The sequence below is a fragment of the Eriocheir sinensis genome, chromosome 9 (genome assembly GCF_024679095.1).
Source record: "Eriocheir sinensis breed Jianghai 21 chromosome 9, ASM2467909v1, whole genome shotgun sequence".
In the NCBI taxonomy this organism is placed as follows: Eukaryota; Metazoa; Arthropoda; class Malacostraca; order Decapoda; family Varunidae; genus Eriocheir; species Eriocheir sinensis.
In genome coordinates, this window is record NC_066517.1 from 3037105 (window position 1) to 3062310 (window position 25206).

At 46.6% G+C, this 25206-nt stretch overlaps 2 protein-coding genes across 2 annotated transcripts in view; both read left to right on the forward strand.

Moving 5' to 3' along the window:
• LOC126995851 (serine/threonine-protein kinase Pkn1-like) overlaps nucleotides 1–5392 on the forward strand; it is a 15588-nt gene extending 10196 nt beyond the window's left edge. The window contains exon 2 of the mRNA XM_050855732.1: nucleotides 4933–5392. Coding sequence (XP_050711689.1) covers nucleotides 4933–5331 — 399 coding nt within the window. The 3' untranslated portion in view covers nucleotides 5332–5392. The remainder of the gene's footprint in view (nucleotides 1–4932) is intronic.
• LOC126996259 (serine/threonine-protein kinase pim-2-like) overlaps nucleotides 1–9726 on the forward strand; it is a 16892-nt gene extending 7166 nt beyond the window's left edge. The window contains exon 2 of the mRNA XM_050856635.1: nucleotides 8688–9726. Coding sequence (XP_050712592.1) covers nucleotides 8755–9726 — 972 coding nt within the window. The 5' untranslated portion in view covers nucleotides 8688–8754. The remainder of the gene's footprint in view (nucleotides 1–8687) is intronic.
• The last annotated feature ends 15480 nt before the right edge of the window (nucleotides 9727–25206 follow it).

The following is a 25206-nucleotide window of genomic DNA, read 5'->3' on the forward strand; positions in this document are numbered from 1 at the left end:
TAATAATAATAATAATAATAATAATAATAATAATAATAATAATAATAATAATAATAATAATAATAATAATAATAATAATAATAATAATAATAAATAATAATAATAGAAATAATAATAATAATAAAAATAACAATAATAATAATAATAATATAATAATAATAATTGTGTATTATGTGTATGTGTATGTGTGCACTGCATATATATATATATATATATATATATATATATATATATATATATATATATATATATATATATATATATATATATATATATATATATATATATATATATATATATATATATATATATGCCTGTCAACATCTACCTTTCCTTCTTGCTGGAAGTATGCCTTCATACAGCCTGTACCTAAGAAGGTGACTGCTCAATCCTCAAACTACCGTCCTATTGCTTTTCTTTCTTATCTAAAGCTTTTGAATCAATCCTTAACTGTAAGATTCAAAAGCACCTTTCCACTCTGACCTTCTATCTGATCGCCAGTACGGGTTCCTGAGAACGTTCTACTGGTGATCTCCTGTATAACTGACTCTTGGTCATCCTCTCTTAGCCGTTTCGGTGAAACTTTTGCTATTGCGCTGGACATATCAAAAGCTTTTGATAGGGTCTGGCACAAATCTTTGCTTTCTAAACTACCCTCCTACGGTTTTTATCCTTCTCTCTGTACCTTTATCTCCAGTTTCCTCTCTGACCGTTCTATTTCTGCCGTGGTAGACGGTCACTGTTCTTCCCCTAAATCTATTAACAGTGGTGTCCCACAGGGTTCTGTCCTATCTCCACTCTTTTCTGTTGTTCATTGATGATCTTCTTTCCAAAACGAACTGTCCTATCCATTCCTACGCCGATGATTCCACTCTGCATTATTCAACTTCTTTTAATAGAAGACCCACCCTTCAGGAACTTAACGACTCAAGGCTGAAGACTGCAGAACGCTTAGCCTCAGATCTTACTATTATTTCCGATTGGGGCAAGAAGAACCGGTGTCCCTTAACGCCTCAAAAACACAGTTTATCCACCTATCCACTCGACACAATCTTCCAAACAGCTATCCTCTATTCTTTGACAACACCCAGCTATCACCTTCCTCAACACTAAACATCCTCGGTCTATCCTTAACTCAAAATCTCAACTGGAAACTTCATATCTCATCTCTTACTAAATCAGCTTCCTCGAGGCTGGGCGTTCTGTACCGTCTCCGCCAGTTCTTCTCCCCTGCACAGTTGCTGTCCATATACAGGGGCCTTGTCCGCCCTCGTATGGAGTATGCATCTCATGTGTGGGGGGGCTCCACTCACACAGCTCTTCTGGACAGGCTCTTCGTCTCATCAGCTCTCCTCCTCATACTGATAGTCTTCTACCTCTTAAATTCCGCCGCAATGTTGCCTCTCTTTCTATCTTCTATCGATATTTCCACGCTGACTGCTCTTCTGAACTTGCTAACTGCATGCCTCCCCCACTCCCGCGGCCCCGCTGCACTCGACTTTCTACTCATGCTCATCCCTATACTGTCCAAACCCCTTATGCAAGAGTTAACCAGCATCTTCACTCTTTCATCCCTCACGCTGGTAAACTCTGGAACAATCTTCCTTCATCTGTATTTCCTCCTGCCTACGACTTGAACTCTTTCAAGAGGAGGGTATCAGGACACCTCTCCTCCCGAAACTGACTTATCTTTCGGCCACCTCTTTGGATTCTTTTTGGGAGCAGCGAGTAGCGGGCTTTTTTTTTTTTATTAATGTTTACTTTTTTGTGCCCTTGAGCTGTCTCCTTTGCTGTAAAAAAAAAAAAAAAAAAAAAAAAAAGATAGATAGATAGATAGATAGATAGATAGTGAAGTGGCTTGACAGAATATCTAATGTAACTTGGCGTGAGGGTAAAGTGCCAGCTGATTGAGGGAAGGCAGTCATTTGTAATATTTTCAGAAAAGGTGATCGAGCAGAATGCAAGGACTAAAGAGGGATATTTCTGCTGTCAGAGTACAAGAGAAGAGGTTAAGATTAACAGTGGAGGATAAGCTGGAGGAAGGACAGTACGGATTTAGACCCCAGAGAGGCACAAAAGATGCAACATTCACACTGAGGATGGTAATGGAAAAGAACTGGGAGTGGGATCGGCAAGTATTCATAGCATTTGTTGATCTAGAAAAGGCATTCGATACATTACCAAGGGGAGAAATATGGGAAACGTTAGAGGATCCAACGTATATGGTAGAGCCCTCCTGAGTTGGAGCTATAAAGAACCTCCACAGATATTGTGTTAGTGCGGTGAGGACCCGGCTAAGAGAGGACAACTGGTTCAACGTAACTGAAGGCGTACGGCGGGGTGGTGTGATATCGCCACTTCTGTTCGTGAGGTTCATGGACCGGTGCATGAAAAGATTAAGATTTGAAGATGAGGTGACGACATTGGCCTATGCCAACGATATTGCACGTATTGCAAAATCCCCAATCGTTCTGCAGGATGCTTTGAGTGGTTGGGACGAAGACTTAAAGAAAAGAGCAATGAGAATAAATGCAAATAAAATCGAGGTGATGATGGTAGCAAAAGAGAGAGAGGATGTTGAGGTAAGAATAGACGGAGAGAAATTTAAGCAGTTTTTTTTTTTTTTTTTTTTTTTTACGTTGTTGCCTATTGCGCCGGTAGGCATCTTCCCGGTGGGGCCTGATGGTCGGCCCAAGGCTTCTTCCAGGTGGGGCCTGATGGTCGGCCCAGCCCGTTCTGGCGCAGGCGAGTGTTTATAGTGGCGCCATCTTGCACTGGCTCATGCTGCCCCCCGGAACTCGTACTTGATTCGCTTGGACGGCTTCCTCTAGAGTCCGGGTTGATGGGTGGTCTTCAGGACAGCATGTGGGTAGTTTTAAGCCACTCGGCGGTGACCGAAAAATCCGAGTGGTAGCGTGAGGATTCGAACCCGCGTCGTCCATCACGCGGCGAATGTGGGTCCAGTACGCTATCACTTCGGCCACCGCCTACCCTATCGTGGTTGGAGATTTTAAGTACCTGGGAGTCATAGTAAATGAAAGGCATCTTATGGAAAAAGAAATAACAAAGAGAATCGAAAGTTACACGAACAATTTAAGATTAATGTACCCACTACTAAAGGAAAGACTGATTCCACTAAGAGAAAGTCATTATATACAAAACAATTTTAGGACCAGTATTAACATATGGATCGGAGACCTGGACATTAACAACAAGACTAAAGAGTAAGATACAAGCAACAGAAATGAGAGTGTTGCGTTTGATAAAGGGAGTAACACGAAGAGATAGATTGAGAAATGACGATGTGAGAAACGAGTTGAAACATTGAATCAATATCATAATTTGTGGAAAGAAATCTACTGAGATGTTATGCACACGTCATGAGGATGGAAGAAGAAAGGTACCCTGCCAAATTTTATCAGTGGAAGCCGAGAGGGAGGAGACTGGTGGGCAGACCTGGAAAGAGGTGGAGCGATGGGGTTCCGGAAGCAATTGCGGCGAGGGGATCAACGATGGAGATGGTGGAGGAAGAACGTTATGCGGGCCGTGCCAGATGGAGGAGTTTTGTGAGCCCTACCTTGTGTTTGGTGAAAAGGTGAGAATAATAATAATAATAATAATAATAATAATAATAATAATAATAATAATAATAATAACAACCATAATCAGCAAATAACCTATAATTCTTACTACATGCCATATTCTTAAACATGTCGCCGCCTAAGCAAACGTATTTGACAAAGTTTTCATGGGAGTTACATTTCCAGGGAGAGTTTGATGACCCTGGAGGTAGTTTGGCCATTCTTCTGCACCGAGAACCTAAAAAACACGTATTACAACCGACCTGATCTCCCTTTTAGCCTTTTGAAGAGTTGATGTGAGCGGCGGAAGCGTCTAAAAGTGTGTCTGTCTGTCTATGTGTGTGTGTGTGTGTGTGTGTGTGTGTGTGTGTGTGTGTGTGTGTGTGCTCTGTGAGGGGAGGGGCGATCGGTCGGAGTCAGTCTCTCTCTCTCTCTCTCTCTCTCTCTCTCTCTCTCTCTCTCTCTCTCTCTCTCTCTCTCTCTCTCTCTCTCTCTCTCTCTCTCTCTCTCTCTCTCCATTACTATCAATTTCATTAAAAGCAACACACACACACACACACACACACACTTGTAAAATGACCTTGGTCCGAGAGAAAGAGGGAACCCGGAGTCACTCTTCCCATTCTTTGATATCAGAGGCTCACCAGCTCTAGACTCGGGGGGGTGCAATGTCAACTCCAGGCTCCCCAAAACGGCCGCCCAAAATACGAGGTGACGTGCTGGATCTCAACACTAGAAGGGCGTCTACTGGAGCAAGTGCCTCCCGTAGCCAACCCACATGCAAAACAGCACAATGAGCCCTCACGTGGAACCCGCTGCCCTCTCTGACGGCGCCATCCACGACATGCTGCAGGACCAGAGCACATGCCTGCTGGGGGAGGGGGGCTCCTGCTCCGCCTTCCTGGTCAACTACAAGGGCGCCTCGCGCTGCCTCAAGGTGTCCACACTCAAGGGGAACACAGCCTTTCTCCGTGAGGCCAGCACGCTGCTCGCCCTCGACGGAGCCGGCGGCGCCCCGCGGCTGCTCGGCGTCAGCGACGGGAAGGGCCAGGAACTTGCCCTGCTCACCACCTACTGCGGCGAACACACCTTCGACGACCTCCCGCGCCTGGCGCCCACCGACGCCAAAATGCTGCGCGCATTCCTGGACCTGTGCCGCGCCCTGCAGCAGGTCCACGCCCGCGGCGTCGTGCACAACGACATCAAGGCCAACAACGTGGTGGTGCGACTCGACCCTGACAACGGTCGCCTGCACGTCTCCCTCATCGACTACGGCCTGGCACGGGGCAAGGGCCTCACGCTCTTCCACGAGCCATACGACCATTCATTGGCGCCCTGGATGGCCCCGGAGGTGCTCGAATGCGAGCCATGCCAGCCTGCAGGCGACGTGTATTCACTGGCCTGCCTGCTGGACGAGATCCTGTACAGCTGCACGGCTCTGTACCCAGACCTGATGGAGGTGGTGCTGCAAGCCCTGTCGCCCAGCCCCGAGGAGCGCCCCTCCGTGCGGGCCGTCGCCAAGGCGGTGCAGCGGTGTCTCTCCCCGCACCGCCGCTCCTTCAGGTCTCGGCTCCGCTCATTCTTCGGAGGGTTAAAGAACACCTTCGGCAGCTGCCTGCCACTCCGCAGCCGGGGACGCGGCAACACCCCAGTGTCCTTGACAGCCAGCAGGGCACACGCCAACGCCTCGGCGTCCGCGACAAACACCTCGGCGTCCGAGACAGCCTCGTCGGCCGTGACACACCACTGAGCAGCGCGGGGCGTCTACAGCCAAAAACCAAGAAAAGGAACTCTCCTTTACGTGTTTACAACACGACCTCAAATCAATTTTGCCAGATTGTCGTACTCAGCCTCCTGTGTTTGCCGGTTTCCGACCCAAAAATTGCCTCCTGGACCCCGATAACTGCTTTCATAGATAGTTATCGCTAAAATAGTTAATTATTGGTGTTTGTGTGGCAATAGCTATGTTTCAGAAACCGGTAAATACGAGGCTCTGAGTACGATAATCTGACAACGGTGCCTCAAAGGCACAAGGGCCCCCCTTTCCCCACCTTTTCTATACACTGGGAAGAAGCTTTACGGATACCATTCTCAATTCTTTTCAGGACACACTTTTTATGTTTTTCAACTTATTCATTTTATTCAAGTTATTTAATTTTATATTTCCTCCTAACTTTTGCCTTGCGTGTGTGTGTGTGTGTGTGTGTGCGTTTGTGTGTGTGTGTGTGCGTTTGTGTGTGTGTAATTCACCACGGCCTGATCGCGAGTTCGACTCGTAATCGCCAGCAGGTACCCTCCCGACAGAGCAAGTGTTCATTTAGTCGATCTCTGGGTACTGCCAGGACCTCACACACCACACACCGCATCCCCCTTGCTCAAGGAGGGACAGTAACCGCTCCTAAGTCAACTGAAAAATCCGGCCTGAGCGGGCTCGAACCGCCGCCCTGTCAGAACGTGAAGCCTGGCAGCGCAGCGCTCTACCAGTTGCGCCACGAAGAGGTGTGTAAACAAATTTACGTCTTCACAACAGTCTGATACTAATCTGAAGTCAGTTTGCGTGAGACCCGAGCCTCTCCACATTTCTACCGCATCACCCCCTGTCTCTCTCTCTCTCTCTCTCTCTCTCTCTCTCTCTCTCTCTCTCTCTCTCTCTCTCTCTCTCTCTCTCTCTCTCTCTCTCTCTCTCTCTCTCTCTCTCTCTCTCTCTCTCTCTCTCTCTCTGTGGTAAATTTTGGGTTCCAAGTTCAAATCTCGCCGGGTTCTGGCCATTCTTCAAGCTGCCGTCGAGTGGCGGAATACCCATGCACACGCTGCTATGAATCTTGTGTAATAGCGAGTGCATCAGAGCGCAACGGAGGGCGGTATGACCCTCAAAGGCGTCACTTAAAAAAGCCTGCCTGCGCCACCATCAGGCAAAAGGACACCATCAACAGCCCCTTATAACTGAAGTACAAAGAGGTAACAGTAATCTCAGCCTCGAAAAAAAAAAAAAAGAAAAAAAAGCCTACAGACTCCATAGCCAAACTTTCATTTTTTTTTTATTCTTAAAATTCCCGAAAATTCCAATGGAAATTTTCCCCGCTCAAAATTTCAGAGTAATTCACACCCCTGACTTTATCCCAAGTTTGGTCATGTATTTGTTTTATTTGTTTCTTTTGACGTGTATTTTAAGGTATTTGTTACCTCCCCCTCTGTCCTTCCGTCTCTAAAGCTTCAATAATCTCTCGTCTTCTTTCTCCTTCCCTGTCGTCGCTTTGTCTAGCATTTTCTCTTCTTCGGCATCTCAGGTATTTTGAGGCTGCTCAACAGCCAGCTTTATATAGTGTCCCCACGCCTCCCTCTCTACCTGCTTCGCCTGTAATAATAATAATAATAATAATAATAATAATAATAATAATAATAATAATAATAATAATAATAATAATAATAATAGAAATAATAATAATAATAATAATAATAATAATAATAATAATAATAATAATAATAATAATAATAATAATAATAATAATAATAATAATATTAGAATTATTAATATTTATAATAATATTAATACTAATAATAATAATAATTATTATAATAATAATAATAATAATTATATTATTAATAATAATAATAATAATAATATATATATATATATATATATATATATATATATATATATATATATATATATATATATATATATATATATCTATATATAGCATGTGGGTAGTTTAAATACTCGGCGGTGACCGAAAAATCCGAGTGGTAGCGTGAGGATTCGAACCCGCGTCGTCCATCACGCGGCGAATGTGGGTCCAGTACGCTATCACTTCGGCCACCGCCTACCCTATCGTGGTTGGAGATTTTAAGTACCTAGGAGTCATAGTAAATGAAAGGCATCTTATGGAAAAAGAAATAACAAAGAGAATCGAAAGTTACACGAACAATTTAAGATTACTGTACCCACTACTAAAGGAAAGACTGATTCCACTAAGAGAAAGTCATTATATACAAAACAATTTTAAGACCAGTATTAACATATGGATCAGAGACCTGGACATTAACAACAAGACTAAAGAGTAAGATACAAGCAACAGAAATGAGAGTGTTGCGTTTGATAAAGGGAGTAAAACGAAGAGATAGATTGAGAAATGACGATGTGAGAAACGAGTTGAAACAATGAATCAATATTATAATTTGCGGAAAGAAATCTACTGAGATGTTATGCACACGTCATGAGGATGGAAGAAGAAAGGTACCCTGCCAAATTTTATCAGTGGAAGCCGAGAGGGAGGAGACTGGTGGGCAGACCTGGAAAGAGGTGGAGCGATGGGGTTCCGGAAGCAATTGCGGCGAGGGGATCAACGATGGAGATGGTGGAGGAAGAACGTTATGAGGGCCGTGCCAGATGGAGGAGTTTTGTGAGCCCTACCTTGCGTATGGTGAGAAGGTGAGAATAATAATAATAATAATAATAATAATAATAATAATAATAATAATAATAATAATAATAATAATAATAATAATAATAATAATAACAACTATAATCAGCAAATAGCCTATAATTCTTACTACATGCCATATTCTTAAACATGTCGCCGCCTAAGCAAACGTATTTGACAAAGTTTTCATGGGAGTTACATTTCCAGGGAGTTTGATGACCCTGGAGGTAGTTTGGCCATTCTTCTGCACCGAGAACCTAAAAAACACGTATTACAACCGACCTGATCTCCCTTTTGGCCTCTTGAAGAGTTGATGTGAGCGGCGGAAGCGTCCAAAAGTGTGTCTGTCTGTCTGTGTGTGTGTGTGTGTGTGTGTGCTCTGTGAGGGGAGGGGCGGTCGGTCGGTCTCTCTCTCTCTCTCTCTCTCTCTCTCTCTCTCTCTCTCTCTCTCTCTCTCTCTCTCTCCATTACTATCAATTTCATTAAAAGCAACACACACGCACACACACACACACACACACACACACACACACACACACTTGTAAAATGACCTTGGTCCGAGAGAAAGAGGGAAGCCGGAGTCACTCTTCCCATTCTTTGATATCAGAGGCTCACCAGCTCTAGACTCGGGGGGGTGCAATGTCAACTCCAGGCTCCCCAAAATGGCCGCCCAAAATACGAGGTGACGTGCTGGATCTCAACACTAGAAGGGCGTCTACTGGAGCAAGTGCTTCCCGTAGCCAACCCACATGCAGAACAGCACAATGAGCCCTCACGTGGAACCCGCTGCCCTCTCTGACGGCGCCATCCACGACATGCTGCAGGACCAGAGCACATGCCTGCTGGGGGAGGGGGGCTCCTGCTCCGTCTTCCTGGTCAACTACAAGGGCGCCTCGCGCTGCCTCAAGGTGTCTACACTCAAGGGGAACACAGCCTTTCTCCGTGAGGCCAGCACGCTGCTCGCCCTCGACGGAGCCGGCGGCGCCCCGCGGCTGCTCGGCGTCAGCGACGGGAAGGGCCAGGAACTTGCCCTGCTCACCACCTACTGCGGCGAACACACCTTCGACGACCTCCCGCGCCTGGCGCCCACCGACGCCAAAATGCTGCGCGCATTCCTGGACCTGTGCCGCGCCCTGCAGCAGGTCCACGCCCGCGGCGTCGTGCACAACGACATCAAGGCCAACAACGTGGTGGTGCGACTCGACCCTGACAACGGTCGCCTGCACGTCTCCCTCATCGACTACGGCCTGGCACGGGGCAAGGGCCTCACGCTCTTCCACGAGCCATACGACCATTCATTGGCGCCCTGGATGGCCCCGGAGGAGCTCGAATGCGAGCCATGCCAGCCTGCAGGCGACGTGTATTCACTGGCCTGCCTGCTGGACGAGATCCTGTACAGCTGCACGGCTCTGTACCCAGACCTGATGGAGGTGGTGCTGCAAGCCCTATCGCCCAGCCCCGAGGAGCGCCCCTCCGTGCGGGCCGTCGCCAAGGCGGTGCAGCGGTGTCTCTCCCCGCCCCGCCGCTCTTTCGGGTCTCGGCTCCGCTCATTCTTCGGAGGGTTAAAGAACACCTTCGGCAGCTGCCTACCACTCCGCAGCCGGGGACGCGGCAACACCCCAGTGTCCTGGACAGTCAGCAGGGCACACGCCAACGCCTCAGTGTCCGCGACAAACATCTCGGCGTCCGAGACAGCCTCGTCGGCCGTGACACACCACTGAAACAAGAAAAGGAACTCTCCTTTACGTGTTTACAACACGACCTCAAAGGCACAAGGGCCCCCCTTTCCCCACCTTTTCTATACACTGGGAAGAAGCTTTACGGATACCATTCTCAATTCTTTTCAGGACACACTTTTTATGTTTTTCAACTTATTCATTTTGTTCAATTTATTTCGTTTTGTAAGTAGTTCCTCCTAACTTTTGCCTTGTGTGTGTGTGTGTGTGTGTGTGTGTGTGTGTGTGTGTGTGTGTGTGTGTGTGTGTGTGTTTAAACCAATTAATGTCTTCACAACAGTCCGACACAAATCTGAAGTCAGTTTGCGTGGGACCCGAGCCTCTTCACATTTCTACAGTATCACCCCCTATACATCTCTCTCTCTCTCTCTCTCTCTCTCTCTCTCTCTCTCTCTCTCTCTCTCTCTCTCTCTCTGTGTGTGTGTGTGTGTGTGTGTGTGTGTCCAGCATGCACTGGATAATACTATAATCAAACAGCCAATATAATCTTCATGAAAGTGTGGAGAAAACGGTCTTGAACCTTAGTTAACACAGCACTGTACATGAATTATGTACTGAACGTGTCCAGTGACCCCAGTTACCAGCACCAGTCCTGTCCTGGTCACGTCAGCTCAGGCTCACCAGTGTGCCTCTCACTAGCGGCATGAGTCTCAACAGGAACAGGCGTCACTTAAAGAATCCTGCCTGCGCCACCAACGAGCCAAGGGACGTTCACCAACAGCCCTCTAAAACTAAAGTCGAAAGAGACAACAGTAACCTGAGTTTCAACAACATAAAAAAGCATACAGCCGCCAGAGGCAAACATAACAAAATTCCCATGAAGAGTTTCCCAGTTCAAAATTTCCGGAAATTTTACAACACTACCCCCATCCCTCACAACCCCTCATCCCTCAATACCACCCCCTCCCCTTACACCCCAAACCCCAACATGTCAAGCCTCTTCCCATTCATGACCAACCAACACTCCACATGTATATATTTGATTATCTGTCTACTTGTATATCAACAAATTAATCTATCCGTCTACCTTTCTAATTACCATTCTACCTATCTATCAGCCAACACACCATATGAATCTATTTAATTATTATCTATCTACTTATATATCAACAAATTAATCTATCCGTCTACCTTTCTAATTACATATCTACCTATCTATCTACCTATCCCCAACCAACACCCCATATGTATCTATTTAATCATCTATCTACTTATATATCAACAAATTAATCTATCCGTCTACCTTTCTAATTAATTACCTATCTATCTATCTACCAACAAATCTATCTATCTATCTATCTATCTATCCACACACCGATAACATGGGCGATGGCAGCGTAGTTCTGTATGAGCTCGTCCAGTCTGGTCTTGAGCGAGTCGATGCGGGCCAGGGCGTTGTGCAGCTGATTCGTCAGGTGGGTCCTCTCCTGCCTCAGAGCCCCCACCTCACCCCGCGCCGCCTCCTCCTGCACCCCCGCCACCGCCACCCTCTGGAGATGAAGTTTTTGAGGTGAATTTTAGTGGTTAGTTTTGGGGGAGGAAAAAGAGGATAAGGAGAAGGGAGAAAAGAAAAGGAGAAGGAAGAGGGGGATAAGAAGAAGAGGGGGAGAGAGAAGGAAGAAAATAAGAAGAGGAAGGAGAGGAGAAGGAAGGAGAAGAGGGATAAGAAAAAGGAGGAAAAGGAGAGGAAGAAGAAAAGGAGGATAAAAGGAAAAAAAAGAGGAGGAAGAAAAGGAAGAAAATAAGAAGAGGAGGAAGAAAAGGAAGAGAAAGGGGATAATAAAGGGAAGAAAGAAAAGAAAGAAACGAAGAGGAGCAAAAAGAGGAGGAGGAAGGAGGAGATAAGAAGGTGAAGGAGGAAAACAAGAGAAGGAAGAAGGGAGACAGAAGAGGAGGGGGAAGAAGGAGGATAAGAAAGAGTAGGAAGAGAAAAAGAGGAGAAAGAGGAGGAGAAAGGAGAAGGAGTATAAGGAAGAGGAGGAAAAAAAAAAAAGAGAAAGAGGATTTACATAGATTTACATAGAAAATCAGACCACAGACCCCATGGTCCAGACTAGGTGGTCTGTCCTTAAACCTAAGTGATTTTACATAATCAGATGGCTCCAAAACGTTGCGTTTCAACTCTAGTTAATATTAAGTTCAAGGAAGTGACGGTCGAGCTTGTTTTAAAGGAGTCAATCGTGTTACACTGGACCACTGAAGGTGGGAGTTTATTCCATTCTCGCACTACAACGTTGGTGGAGAAAAATTTGGTGCAGTCTGAATTTACTTGTCTACATTTGAGTTTTATGCCATTGTTCCTCGTTCGCAAAGTGTCATCGATCATAAACAATGTTGATCTGTCTACATTCGTGAAACCATTAAGTATTTTAAAACATTCGATCAGTTTTCCTCGGAGGCGACGTTTCTCAAGAGAGAACATGTTAAGGGTGGAAAGCCTTTCTTCGCAAGATTTGTTGCGCAAGGAAGGGATCATTTTTGTTGCCCGACGCTGAACACCTTCTAATTTAGCAATGTCCTTTGCATGGTGGGGAGACCAAAACTGTACCGCATATTCCAAGTGGGGTCTGACTAAACTATTGTAGAGCGGAAGTATTACATCTTTATTCTTGAATAAAGTTTCTTTTAATGAAGCCCAACATTCTGTTCGCTTTATTTGCTGCGTCGATGCATTGCTGTGAGAATTTGAGGTTTGACGCGATTTTGACCCCCAAGTCCTTAACGCATTGACTTTTGAGTTTAACGCCGCGCATTTCGTAATCGAACTTCTTATCTTTTGTTCCAACTTGAAGGACCTGGCACTTGTCTACGTTAAAGGGCATCTCCCATTTATCCGACCAAGCTGAAATTTTGTGCAAATCCTCTTGGAGGCCTTGCCTGTCTTGGTCAGTGTGAACCGAGTTATCAATCTTTGTGTCGTCTGCAAATTTACTAATGCGATTATTGAGTCCAACATCGTTGATGTAAATAATGAAGAGCACTGGCCCAAGAACCGAGCCCTGAGGGACGCCACTAGTGACCGGCACCCACTCTGAGTTAAATCCGTCAATCACCACTCTGTTGTCTGTTGCTCAACCAATTCGCGATCCATTGGTTTACTTGACCGTCAATACCCATTCGCTTTAATTTGTAAAGTAATTTATGATGTGGGACTTTATCAAACGCTTTCTAGAAATCAAGACAGACTATGTCCAATGATATGGTTACGTCATAAACTGAGAAGAGGTCGTTATAAAAGGTCAATAGTTTTGATAGGCAGGATCTTTTGTTACGGAAGCCATGTTGTGAATCCCCAATTAATGAATGGCTTTCAAAGTAACTCACAATTTTGTCACTAATTATGCTCTCAAGTAGCTTACCTATAACTGAAGTTAGATTAATGGGAGGAGGAGGAGTGAGAGGAGAAAAGGAAGGAGAAGGTTTGTGTTTTGGTATGTGTGTTTGTGTAATTATTGTGTGTTGTTGTTGTTGTTGTTGTTGGTGGTGGTGGTGGTGGTGGTGGCGGTAGTTGTGGTGCTGTTGTTGTTATTTTCGTTAGTTAAAAGTATTAGTTTGAGGGTGAATTTCATGATTATACTTATGTTATTATCATTGTTATATCTCTCTCTCTCTCTCTCTCTCTCTCTCTCTCTCTCTCTCTCTCTCTCTCTCTCTCTCTCTCTCTCTCTCTCTCTCTCCAATGCGTTCACACCTTCGCCTCCTCCTTCTCCTCCTCCTCTTCCTCCCCCTCCTTTCTTCTCCTCTCTACTACCTCATCCATCTATCCCGCACCTCATGCATAAAACCAACACACACACACACACACACACACACACACACACACACACACACACACACACACACACACACACACACACACACACACACACACACACACACACACACACACACACACACACACACACACACACACACACACATAGAGGGAGAGAGAGAAAAAAAATAAAAGTTAAAAGACAGAAGAGAATGGAGACAAAAAAGGAAAAGAGGAGGAGGAAGCGGAGGAGGAGGAGGAGGAAGAGGAGGAGGAGTAGGAGGGCAAGAGGAGGGAGGTTGCCCGCTTCTCTGTCACAAGAATACTCTCTACACCTGATGCATAGTAATTCTCTCTCTCTCTCTCTCTCTCTCTCTCTCTCTCTCTCTCTCTCTCTCTCTCTCTCTCTCTCTCCATTTATTATTCTATTTGTTTTTCTTCGTCTGTTTCTTATTACATTTTCTTTTCTTCCATTTCTTACTCTCTTTTTCTTCCTCCATTTCTTATTTCTCTCTTCTCTCGTTTCCTTTCTTCCTTCCTTTCGTTTCCTTTCTTTCCTTTCCATGCTGTTTCTTCCGTTACTTTATCTTCCCATTCCATCTTCTTTCCATTCCTCTCTCGTTCCCTCCCTTCCTTCCCAATTCTTTCTTCCCTTGCCCCCTCTTCTCTCCTTCCCTTTTTTCCCTTCCGTTTCTTCGTTTTCCCTTCTGTGTTTTTTCTTCCTCTTCCTCCCTTTCCTTCCTTTTTTTTCTTTCTCCTCCCTTCCTTCCCCATTTTCCCTCCGTTTTCTCACTTTCTCCCCCGGTTCTCTTCCCCTGCTCCTCTCTTTCTCACTTTCCCTCCTTTTTTCCATCCTTATTTTCCCTTCGTTCCTCACTTTCCTCTCCCAGTTTTCTCTCCTCCTCTTCCCTCCCTTTCCAGAAGATTGTTAGAGACATACTCGTCAATTTTCTAGAAAATGATATAATTTATGGCACCCAGCACTGTCTCCGAAATCAGCGTTCTTGCTTAACGAATCTATTGGACTTCTTCCAAGGTATGTACGAAAAACTGGGATAATCACATCCCACGCAATGTCCTCTACCTGGACTTCCAGAAAGCCTTTGACAAGGTGCCACATGCACGAACAACTTAAAAACTACAGTCAGCGGGTATAGGAAGCAACCTGACTGCATGGATATGAGATTGGCTCACCAACAGATAAAAGCGAGTATTACTTAACGGGCAGGCCTCTGAGTGGCCTCCAGTCACTGGGGTACCCCAGGGGTCAGTGCTGGGACCCATTCTCTTTATTTTATACATTAATGGCTTGGAAACGGGACTGAAATCTTCTTTATCAAAGTTTGCTGACGACACCAAAGTGGGCGGAAGGGCCTCACGACGGCCGACTGCAAAGTCATCCAAAAGGACCTTAATCAGATCATCCAGAGATCATTCAACGTTGATGAATGCAAAGTCATGCACTTTGGTTCCACAAATAGTAACCGTACATACAACATGCGTGAGGGACCTCTGTAGGTCGTACAGGAGGAATCGGATCTTGGAGTCACCATCAGCAGTGACATGAAGCACGCAAAGCACTTTAAAGCCAACACTATTCTCGGGTTTATAGCGAGGAAGTGTAAGACGCCGGAAGTAATGTTATCCTTATAATAACTCAATGGTAAGACCTCACCTTGAGTATGCAATGCAGTTCTGGTCCCCTAATTACAGAAAAGACATTGAATTTTTTTTAGAAAACTCAGAGACGCGCTAGGAAGATGATTTCACCCTTGAAGGCCATGCCGTTTGAAGAACGACTCAGGCGACTCAACTTTTGTTCGCTGGAAAAGAAACGCTTACGAGGGGATATGATTAAGGTTTGCAAGTATAAACCTAAAGAATTTCGGTAATATCAACCTCTTCAGGTTTTTTGAGCTACAAACCAGCTCAAGAACTAGAAACAATAGTCTACCCATTCAAGGGAAGCGATGCAGTACAGACATTGGTAGGAATTTCTTCTCCAGCCGAGTCATACGCCATTGGAACAACCTCCCTGCTGAAGTAGTAAGTGCAAAAGCCATCAACTATTTCAAGAATCGCATCGACCGCTGCTTCGTGACAATAGAAGTAAACATACGCATCGAAGTGTTTTGATCTGCTCTGCAGGCACGAAGTGACTGTCAGGCGGACCATGGCACTACAGCAGGCAATCTTGTAATGAGCCAAAAGGCTTATGTTGCCTATCTTTCCATATTTTCAAGTTTCCTTTTTTCCTCCCCCTCCCCTCCCTTTTTTCCTCCGTCCCCTCTCCTCCTACGCCTGTTGCGGCAGGGGAGGCGAGGCAGGGATGGGAGGGAGGGAGGCTGACAGGCTGGTGGGGCGAGGCGGGGCTCCCTGCTGCGCCGCCCGTGTCCCCTTCAGAGCACTCGGCAGGGGCACGCTTGCTCCCCCGCCCTTACCTTCCTCACCTGTCCAACTTTACCCGACTCCCCTACCCACCTGCCTCCCCTGAGCCGTCCTCCCTTACCCACCTGCCTTCCTTTACCTACCTACCTCCCGTCAGCAAGAGGAAGCAGGGAGGGAGAGGGAGTAAAAGGGAGAGAAAGAGGAGAAAAAACAAAGAGGAGGAAAGATTTAGACTGATGGAAGGGATTTCAGGACGCGAGAGGAAGGAGAAGGGAGATAAGAAAGAGAAAATGGAAAAGAAGAAAAGGAAGAGAAGAGGAGGATAAGAAGAAGGAAAAGAAGAGGATAAGAAGAAGAAAAAGAGGAGGGGGAGGAAGGAGGAGGAGGAGGAAAAGAAAAATAAGAAAAGAGGAAAGAAGAAAAAGGGGAGGAAGGAGAAGAAGGAGAAGGAAAAGAAGAAGAGGAGAAAGAGGAGGAGGAGGAGGAGAAGGAGGATAAGAAAAAAGAAAAGAAAAAAAAGGAAAGAAGAAAAAGAGGAGGAAGAAGGAGGATAAGAAGAAGGGAAAGAAGAAGAAGAGACAGAGGAGGAGGAGGAGGAGGAGGCTGTCACTCTAAGGGGCTGGCGAGACAGGTAAGAGAGACACTTGGGCTGTGCAGGTGAATGCTGATCCTGCGCCCACACCCACACACCCCACACCCCCTACCCCCCTCACCCTTCTCCCCTTGCCCCCCACCTAACTCTAACCCCCTCCCCCACTCCTTTCTTCGCCCCTCATCCCCCAAATACCTTCCTCCCCCCCCTTACCCTTCTCCACCTGCCTCCCTATCCTTACCAATCCCTAACCTTTCTCCGCCACCCCCCACTTACTCTACCCCCCTCCCCCTCTCATTCCTTCCTCTGCCTGCCTCACCCCACCTGTCCCCCCTTACCCCTTCCCCCTCACCCCCTCCTCGACCCCCTTATCATCCTCTACCTGCCTCTCCCCAATCCCTTACTTTCCTCCCCCTCTTCCTTACTCTACCCCCTCCTCTCCCACCCCTTTCTCTGGCTACACTACCCTCCCCCCTACCCCCCCCTTCCTCTCCTCTGCCTCCTCCCTCTCCCAGTTCTTTCTTCCTTCTCCCTCCCTCTCTCTCCGTTCCTTCCCAATTTCCCCTCCGTTTCCTCACTTTCCTCCTCCCAGTTGCTCCCCTCACTTCTTCCCTTTCCTCTCTCTCTCTCTCTCTCTCTCTCTCTCTCTCTCTCTCTCTCTCTCTCTCTCTCTCTCTCTCTCTCTCTCTCTCTCTCTCTCTCTCTCTCTTACACTATTATTATTACTATTATTATTATTATTATTATTATTATTATTATTATTATCATTGCTAGTATTATTGTCTTTATTTTTAGCGTGATTATTATGTCTATTTACTCTCATCTACACAGCTTAGTACACACACACACACACACACACACACACACACACACACACACACACACACACAGACAACCCTCCTCCCCCTTACCCACAACAAACAAACAAACAAACACACACACACACACACATACACAGACACCCCCCTCTCCCCTCACACACACAAACACACACACACACACACAAAGACACCCTTCCCCCCCTTCCCCACAAACAAACACACACAGCCTCCTTCCCCTTCCCCCCTCCTCCCCCCACACCTACCTGGCACTACCTAATTACACACCTGGCACACCTGAGCGACCCCCGAGAGCGCCGCGTCATATACCTGTGGGAGGGGAGAGGGAGGGAGGGGGAGGGAGAGGGGCCACCTGTACCCTCTCCATCCCCCTCCCCTCCCCTTGGCGAGACACACCTGCCCTTGACGCCTGAACTTTGTGGTGACCTTGGAAGAGCACACAGACACACACACACACACACACACACACACACACACACACACACACACACACACACACACACACACCTCCACCACCAGCGCCGCCACCCTATCTCTCCCCTTTCCCCTCCTTTCCTTTTTCTCCCCTCTCCCCTTCCTTCTCTTTTTCTCTTTCCTCTCTTCCCCGCTATCATCTCCTGTTCCTCCTCCCCTCCCTCCCTTCTCCTCTCTCCCCTTCCTTCTCTCCTCTCCTCCACTCCCCTCTTCTCCCTTCTCCCCTCCCGCTTCCGCTTCCCCCTCCTCTACTCCCTTCTCTTCTCCCCTCCCCTCTCCAGTGTAAATAGGAAAGGTAAAAAAGGGAGGAGTGTGTGGGTATGTGAAGGAAAGGAATTGCTTGAGGAAAAGGTAAGGTAAGGTGAGGTGAGGTAAGTTAAGGTAAGGCAAGGTAAGGTAGAGTAAGGAAAGCAAGACAAGGAAAGTGAAGGTAAGGTAAGGCAAGGAAAGGTAAGGAAAGGTAAGATAAGAAAAGGCAGGGTAAGAGAAGGTAAGATTAGGTAAGGTAAGGAAAGGCAAAGTAAAGGAAGGTAAGGTAATGTAATGAACGGTAAAGAAAGGTAAGGTGAGGTAAGGTTAGGTAAGGTAAGTAAAGGAAGGTAAGGTAAGGTAAGATTAGGTAAGGTAAGAATAAAGGTGAGGAAAGATAAGGTAAGGAAACCAAAGGTAAGATAAATAAGGTAAGGTAAGGAATGTAATGTAAGGTAAGGAAGGTAAGGTAAGGTAAGAAAGGTAAGGTAATGTAATGTAAGATGAAAAAAGGTGAGATAAGGTAAGGTAAGGTAAGGTTAGGAAAGGTAAGGTAAGGAAAGGTAAGTCTTTTTTTATTTTAAGATGCTGCCTGTACCCCCGGTAGGCTTTCTTGAGGGGCCTTATGGACGGCCCCAGCCCGTTAGTGGCGCAGGCAAATTTTCTTTATAGTGGCTGCCGTGACGCATGGCTCTTGCCTGGCCCATGCTGCCCCCGGTGCTCCTCGTGACCAAAGCCACTTAAGTTAGGGTTGATTGAAGATCTGGGCAGCTTGTGGGTAATCTTTCGACACTCGGGGAAAATGTGAAAAATCAGCGTGTTTCGGTGGGACTCGGGGAGTGTGTTGAAGGGAAAGGGAAGAATGAATAATACAATATAGAAAATAATAAAAGTATAGTGTAGCAGTAAGTAGCGGGCTTATTTTCATTATTTCTTTCTTTATTATTTCTTATTTTTTTCTTTCTTTTACGCCCTTGAACTGTCTCCTCTGCTGTAAAAAAAAAATAATGATAATAATTTTTCTGTATTTCTTCCTTCCTTCTTTTTCTGCCTTGTCTTCCATTTCCTTACTCAAACAGCTTATTATCTCTTCTTCCTATCTCTCACTTCCGTTCTCTCTCCTCTTCCCTCCCTCCTCCCATCCTTCATCATTCCTATTCTTTTTTTCCCCTTCTCTTTACACACACAATCTCTTTTGTTACCCTTGTCTTTCATTTCCTTCTCCAAACATCCGATTCTCTTACTCCCTCCTTTACCCCACTTCCGATCTCTCTCTCTCTCTCTCTCTCTCTCTCTCTCTCTCTCTCTCTCTCTCTCTCTCTCTCTCTCTCTCTCTCTCTCTCTCAAGCCTATATTACATTTTCCCTTCGTCAGAATTTTTTTGTTTGTTTTTGTTTTTCTCACCCAAACACATTCTTTTTTTCTCTCCCTCTCCTTTCCCTTTCTTCTCTCTTCATCCTTTCTTCTTCTTCCCTTCCCTTCCCTTCCTCCCTTCTTTCTTTACCTTCTTCATCCTTCCCTTCTTACTTCCCGCCCATCCTTCATCATACCTATTCTGTTCCTTTTGTTTCTCTTCTTCTTTCACTTCCTTCCCCAAACATCCAGCTATCTTCTTCCTTTCTTTCCCTCAACTTTCGTTCTCTCTCTTCATCCCTCCCCTTCATCATATCTATTCTCTTTCTTCTGTTTTCTTCCAAATACGAAACCTCTCATTTGTTGCACTTATCTTTCATTCCCTTTTTTAAACATCTTGTCTCTTCTTCTTCTTCTTCTTCTTCTTCTTCTTCCTTTCCTTTCCTCTCCTCCTTTTCCTTCCCTTCCCTTCCTACCTTCCTTTCCTTTCCCTTTCCTTCCTTCCTTCTTTCTTTACCTTCTTCTTCCTATCTTCCTCCCTTCCTTTTCCTTCTCTTCCCTTCCTACCTTCCTTTCCTTTCCCTTTCCTTCCTTCCTTCTTTCTTTACCTTCTTCTTCCTATCTTCCTCCCTTCCTTTTCCTTCCCTTCCCTTTCTACCTTCCTTTACTTTCCCTTTCCTTCCTCCCTTCTTTCATTACCTTCTTCTTCCTATCTTCCTCCCTTCCTTTACCTTCTCTTCCCTTCCTCCTTTCCTTTCCCTTTCATTTCTCTCTTCTTTCATTACCTTCTTCCTATCTTCCTCCCTTGTTTTACCTTCTCTTCCCTTCCTTTCCCTTCTCTTTCCTTTCTCCCTTCTTTCATTACCTTCTTCTTCCTATCTTCCTCCCTTCCTTTACCTTCTCTTCCCTTCCTCCTTTCCTTTCCCTTTCATTTCTCTCTTCTTTCATTACCTTCTTCCTATCTTCCTCCTTTCCTTCATCTTCTCTTCCCTTCCTCCCTTTCTTTCCCTTTCCTTCCTTCCAATGTCTCCCTTTCCTTTCCCTTCCCATTCTCCCTTCATTCTTTATCTTCTTTTCCTTCTTAATCCACTTCTTCCTTCCTTCTTCTTACTCCACTTCCCTTCCATACTCTACTCTTCCATCACGTCCACCTTCCTGTTCTTACCTACACACGTCTCATACTTACCTTTCCCTTACCCACGCCCCCTCCCTTCCCTCTCAGATTACCTTCCTTACCCTAGCTTCTCTCACGCACAAAGCTCACTTCCCTTCCTCTTCTTACCCATTCATGATTCCTCCCTTCTTTTACCTTCCCTTCCCTTCTCCTCCCTTAGCTCGTTACTGCTCCCCTTCCTTACCCTTCCCTTCAGCACACAACTCCCTTTCCTTACTTACCCATCAATTTTCTTCCCTTCCCTTCTCCATTACTTCGTTACCGTTTCCCTTCCTCAGTCTACCCTTGACGAACACAGCTCCCTTTCCTTACCTTTCCCGCCCCTCTTCTTAACCATCCAAAATTCATCCCTTCCTTTACCTTTCCTTCCCCTCTTCCTTTCCTTTACCTCTCATTCCATTGCTCCTTTCCTTTATTTTCCCTTTCCTTCTTCCATTCATTTACTTTCCCTTCCCTTCCTTTACCTTACCTTTTCTTCCTCCCTTTCCTTACCTTCTCTTACCCAAATCACCCCCTTCTTCTCTCCCCAATCCAACCCCTCCTTACCCATCCTCCCTCACGCCTTGCCCAAACCTAAGCCGTCCCCTCCCCCCAACCCTCCTCGACCCCCCCCCCCTCCCCGCCTCGAATCTAAATGTTTGAGCGAAGATTGGGTCTGATTCCACAAATGAGGATCGGATCGTATTGTCTGAGCGGCGTGTGGTATTTGAGGAGGAGGAGGAGGTGGTGGTGGAGGAGGAGGTGGGCATAGGTACAGCCCACCAGGGAGCCCGTGTGCCGCTCTGAGAGGAGGAAGAAGAAGAGGAGGAGGAGGAGAAGGAGGAGGATGCAAGACTAATCTGTAGAAGCAAAGTGTTAAATTTCCACCATTTTGAGAGCGAGAGAGAAAGACGTGGTGGGTGGCGTGGAGGTGGAGGAGGAGGAGGGGAAAGAGGAGGAGAGGAGGAGGAAGAGGAGGAGATAGTAAAGAAGAAAAATAAAAGGAAGATACGTGGGTCACTTGCCTCCTTCCCCGCCCTCCATCTCCTCCTCCTCCTCCTTCTTCGTCTCCTCCTCCTCCTCTTCGTACTCCTGCTCCTCTTTCTCCTCCGCTATTATCTTTCACCTTTTTTTTTTTAACCCAAAGTATCAAATCCGAACACAAAGTGAATATCATAGCAAAGGAATTTTACTGATATCGGTTCGGACTATTATTTTTATTATTATTACGGTGTTATTATTATTATTATTATTATTATTATTATTATTATTATTATTATTATTGTTGTTGTTGTAGTTCCTGTTGTTGAGTTAGGAGTAGTAGTAGTAGTAGTAGTAGTAGTAGTAGTAGTAGTAGTAGTAGTAGTTGTTTGTGTTGTTCTCTATTACGTCAATTATCATTTATTCACTCGTACATTTAATTATTTGTTTCCTAATAAGCCCCATTAATTAAGTGCGCTTTAAAACTTAATAAACGAATCAATTCTCGTACAAATAGACGAAGAGAAATAGCTACACCACCATCACCGCCACCATCACCATCACCACCACCATCACCATCACCACCACCACTTCATCATGCGCGGTGGATGTCCGGTCAGCGACGCGTGTCTCATACTGGAGCGCCGCCCCCTGCATTGCCCTGTGCGGGGGGGGGGGGGGGATGAGGATGAGGATGAAGAGGATAAGGGTAGATGCATCGGTGGAGGAAGAAGACAGGAGAAAAAAAGACCTGAAACAGGGTGGAAGAAGGGACAAAGAAGGAAGAAGAGAAGCAATAAAGGATAAAGAGAGGGAGGAGGAGGAGGAGAAAGGATAATGGCAGATACATCGAAGGAGGAGACAGAAGAGAAAGAAGGAATTAAAATAGGATGGAAGAAGGGAGAGAGAAGGAAGGAGAGAAGAGAAGCAATAAAGAATAAAGAGAGGGAGGAGGAGAAGGAGGAGAAAGGATAATGGCAGATACACCGAAGGAAGAAGAAGACAGGAGAAAGAAGGAACTGAAACAGGATGGAAGAAGGAACAGAGAAGGAATAAGAAAGGAGAAGCAATAAAGGATAAAGAGGGGGAGGAGGAGGAGAAGGAGGAGAAAGGATAATGCCAGATACACCGAAGGAGGAGACAGAAGAGAAAGAAGGAATTAAGATAAGATGTTAGAAGGGACAGAGAAGGAGAGAGAAAACATGAAGGATAAAGATGAAATACAGAAATACAGAGGCGGAAGAAAAGAAGGAAGGAGAGAGAGAGAGAGAGAGAGAGAGAGAGAGAGAGAGAGAGAGAGAGAGAGAGAGAGAGAGAGAGAGAGAGAGAGAGGAGAGGAAAAGAAAGGAAGGAAAGCACAGGAAGAAGGAAAACATCAGGAGGAGGAGGAGGAGGAGGAGGAGGAGGAGGAAGAAGAAGAAGAGGAGGGCGAGGAGGTGTGGACAGGTGAATTATACACACCTGTACGGCCGCCCAAACTTGGCCCAGGTGAAAGATGTATGCCCGACCCTACACCTGCCCCCCCCTTCTCTCTCTCTCTCTCTCTCTCTCTCTCTCTCTCTCTCTCTCTCTCTCTCTCTCTCTCTCTCTCTCTGGCATCAAGCATTTCCCTCCTCTCGTATTTTTTGCAGCAATAATATTAATCAGTCAATCAATCAATCTCTCTCTCTCTCTCTCTCTCTCTCTCTCTCTCTCTCTCTCTCTCTCTCTCTCTCTCTCTCTCTCTCTGGTAGTCAGACAAAGTCTTTCATAGAGAGAGAGAGAGAGAGAGAGAGAGAGAGAGAGAGTGTGTTGCACCTGAGCAGAGATGGCCAGGTATGCAGGTGTGTCAGGCTGCACCACCACCACCACCACCAGCGTCACCACCACTATGAGCACCACCACCACCACCACTACCACTATCACCACCACCACCACCACCACCATGACCACCACCACCAGCGTCACCACCATTATCACCACCATCACCACCACCACCACCACCGTCACCACCACCACCACCACCACCATGACCACCACCACCAGCGTCACCACCATTATCACCACCATCACCACCACCACCACCACCATCACTCATACATATCCTCAGGTCGCTAAAAGTCCTTATTTCCCCAACCTCCCTACCCCTTCAACACTACCATCACCACCATCACCACCACCACCACCATCACCATCACCACCACCATCACCACCACCACGCCGGCAGAGATGCAAGGGAAAAATGTTTAATGTATGGGGAGGATATTGGAGGAGGAGGAGGAGGAGGAGGATATTGGAGGAGGAGAGGATATGGTTGGGAAAGGAGAAGAGGAGGACAGATAGGAAAGCTGAGGAGGAGGAGGAGGAGGAAAAAGAGGAGGTGGAGGAAGAAGGCAAGGAAGATGAGGAGGGAGAATCATAGGAAAGTGGAGGAGATGGAGAAGTAAAGAGGAGGAGGAGGAGAAGGAGGAGGAGAAAAGCTAGGTAAGAGGGTAAGAAGAGGAAGGGGGTTAAGAGAGAGAGAGAGAGCCGGTTCGGAGAAAGAAGAATCCTGATGCACATGATCATAGCCCATAATGCCTCCAAGACAAGGATGATTATCACATGAAAGTCGCCGTGGTACTGGTTGGGGGGGGGGGAGGAGGAGGAGGAGGAGGAGGAGGGAGAAAACATAGGGGAGAGAGATTTGAGACTACTTATCTTCCCTCTCTCGCTTCCTCTCTCGCTCTCTCTCTCTCTCTCTCTCTCTCTCTCTCTCTCTCTCTCTCTCTCTCCACGCCCACACCCTCGGTCTGCCTAAACGGACGTGACAGCCCTGTTAACCCTCCCCGTGCGTGTGTGTGTGTGTGTGTGTGTGTGTGAAACAGAGAGAGAGAGAGAGAGAGAGAGAGAGAGAGAGAGAGAGAGAAAAAAAAGACACACGATGAAAAATGATATCAATTGTGTGTGTGTGTGTGTGTGTGTTTAAAGACCGCATTCCTTAAATAGCCCAGGTGTAAAGGAGAGGAAGAGGGGAGGGAAGGGGGAAGGGGAGGAAAGGGAGGGGAAGAAAGAAGTCAGAACAAGCAGGTCCTGGATAAGCAATACAATGGAGGATGAGGAAGCGGGGAAGGGGGAGGGAAGAGGAAGAAGAGGAGGAAAGGAGGAAGGGGAGTGGGGAAGGAAGGGAAGGGGGGGGAGAGGGGAGGAGGAGGAAGGGAAAATAAGCAGGCCACAGATAAGCAATGCATGGAAGGGGGGGAGGAAGAGGGGGAAGGGGAAGAGGAAGGGGAAGAAAGGGGAAAGGAAGAGGGGAGGAAGAAGAGGAGGGGGAAGGGGTAGGGGAAGAAGGGGGAGGAAGGGGGAAGGGAGAACAACTAGACCCCTGATAAGCAATGCATGGGGGGGGGAGGAAGAGGAGGAAGGAGGAGGGGGAGGAAGAGGAGGAAGGAGGAGGGGGAGGAAGAGTAGAAAGGGGAGAGGGGGGGAATGGAGAACAAGCAAGGGAGGAGGAAGAGTGGATGGGGAAGGGGGTAGAGGAGGAGGTAAGGGATAGGGAGGGAGGGACGCATGTTACCTGCATCTCCCACTCCCCTGAACACCTAATTACAACCTGCCCGCCTGTTCCTGAGCCCAGACGATTCCTCAGCACCCCATCCCTCTCTGTAGCTTTCACACACACACACACACACACACTGCTACCCACTGCTTGCCTGGCTAATTA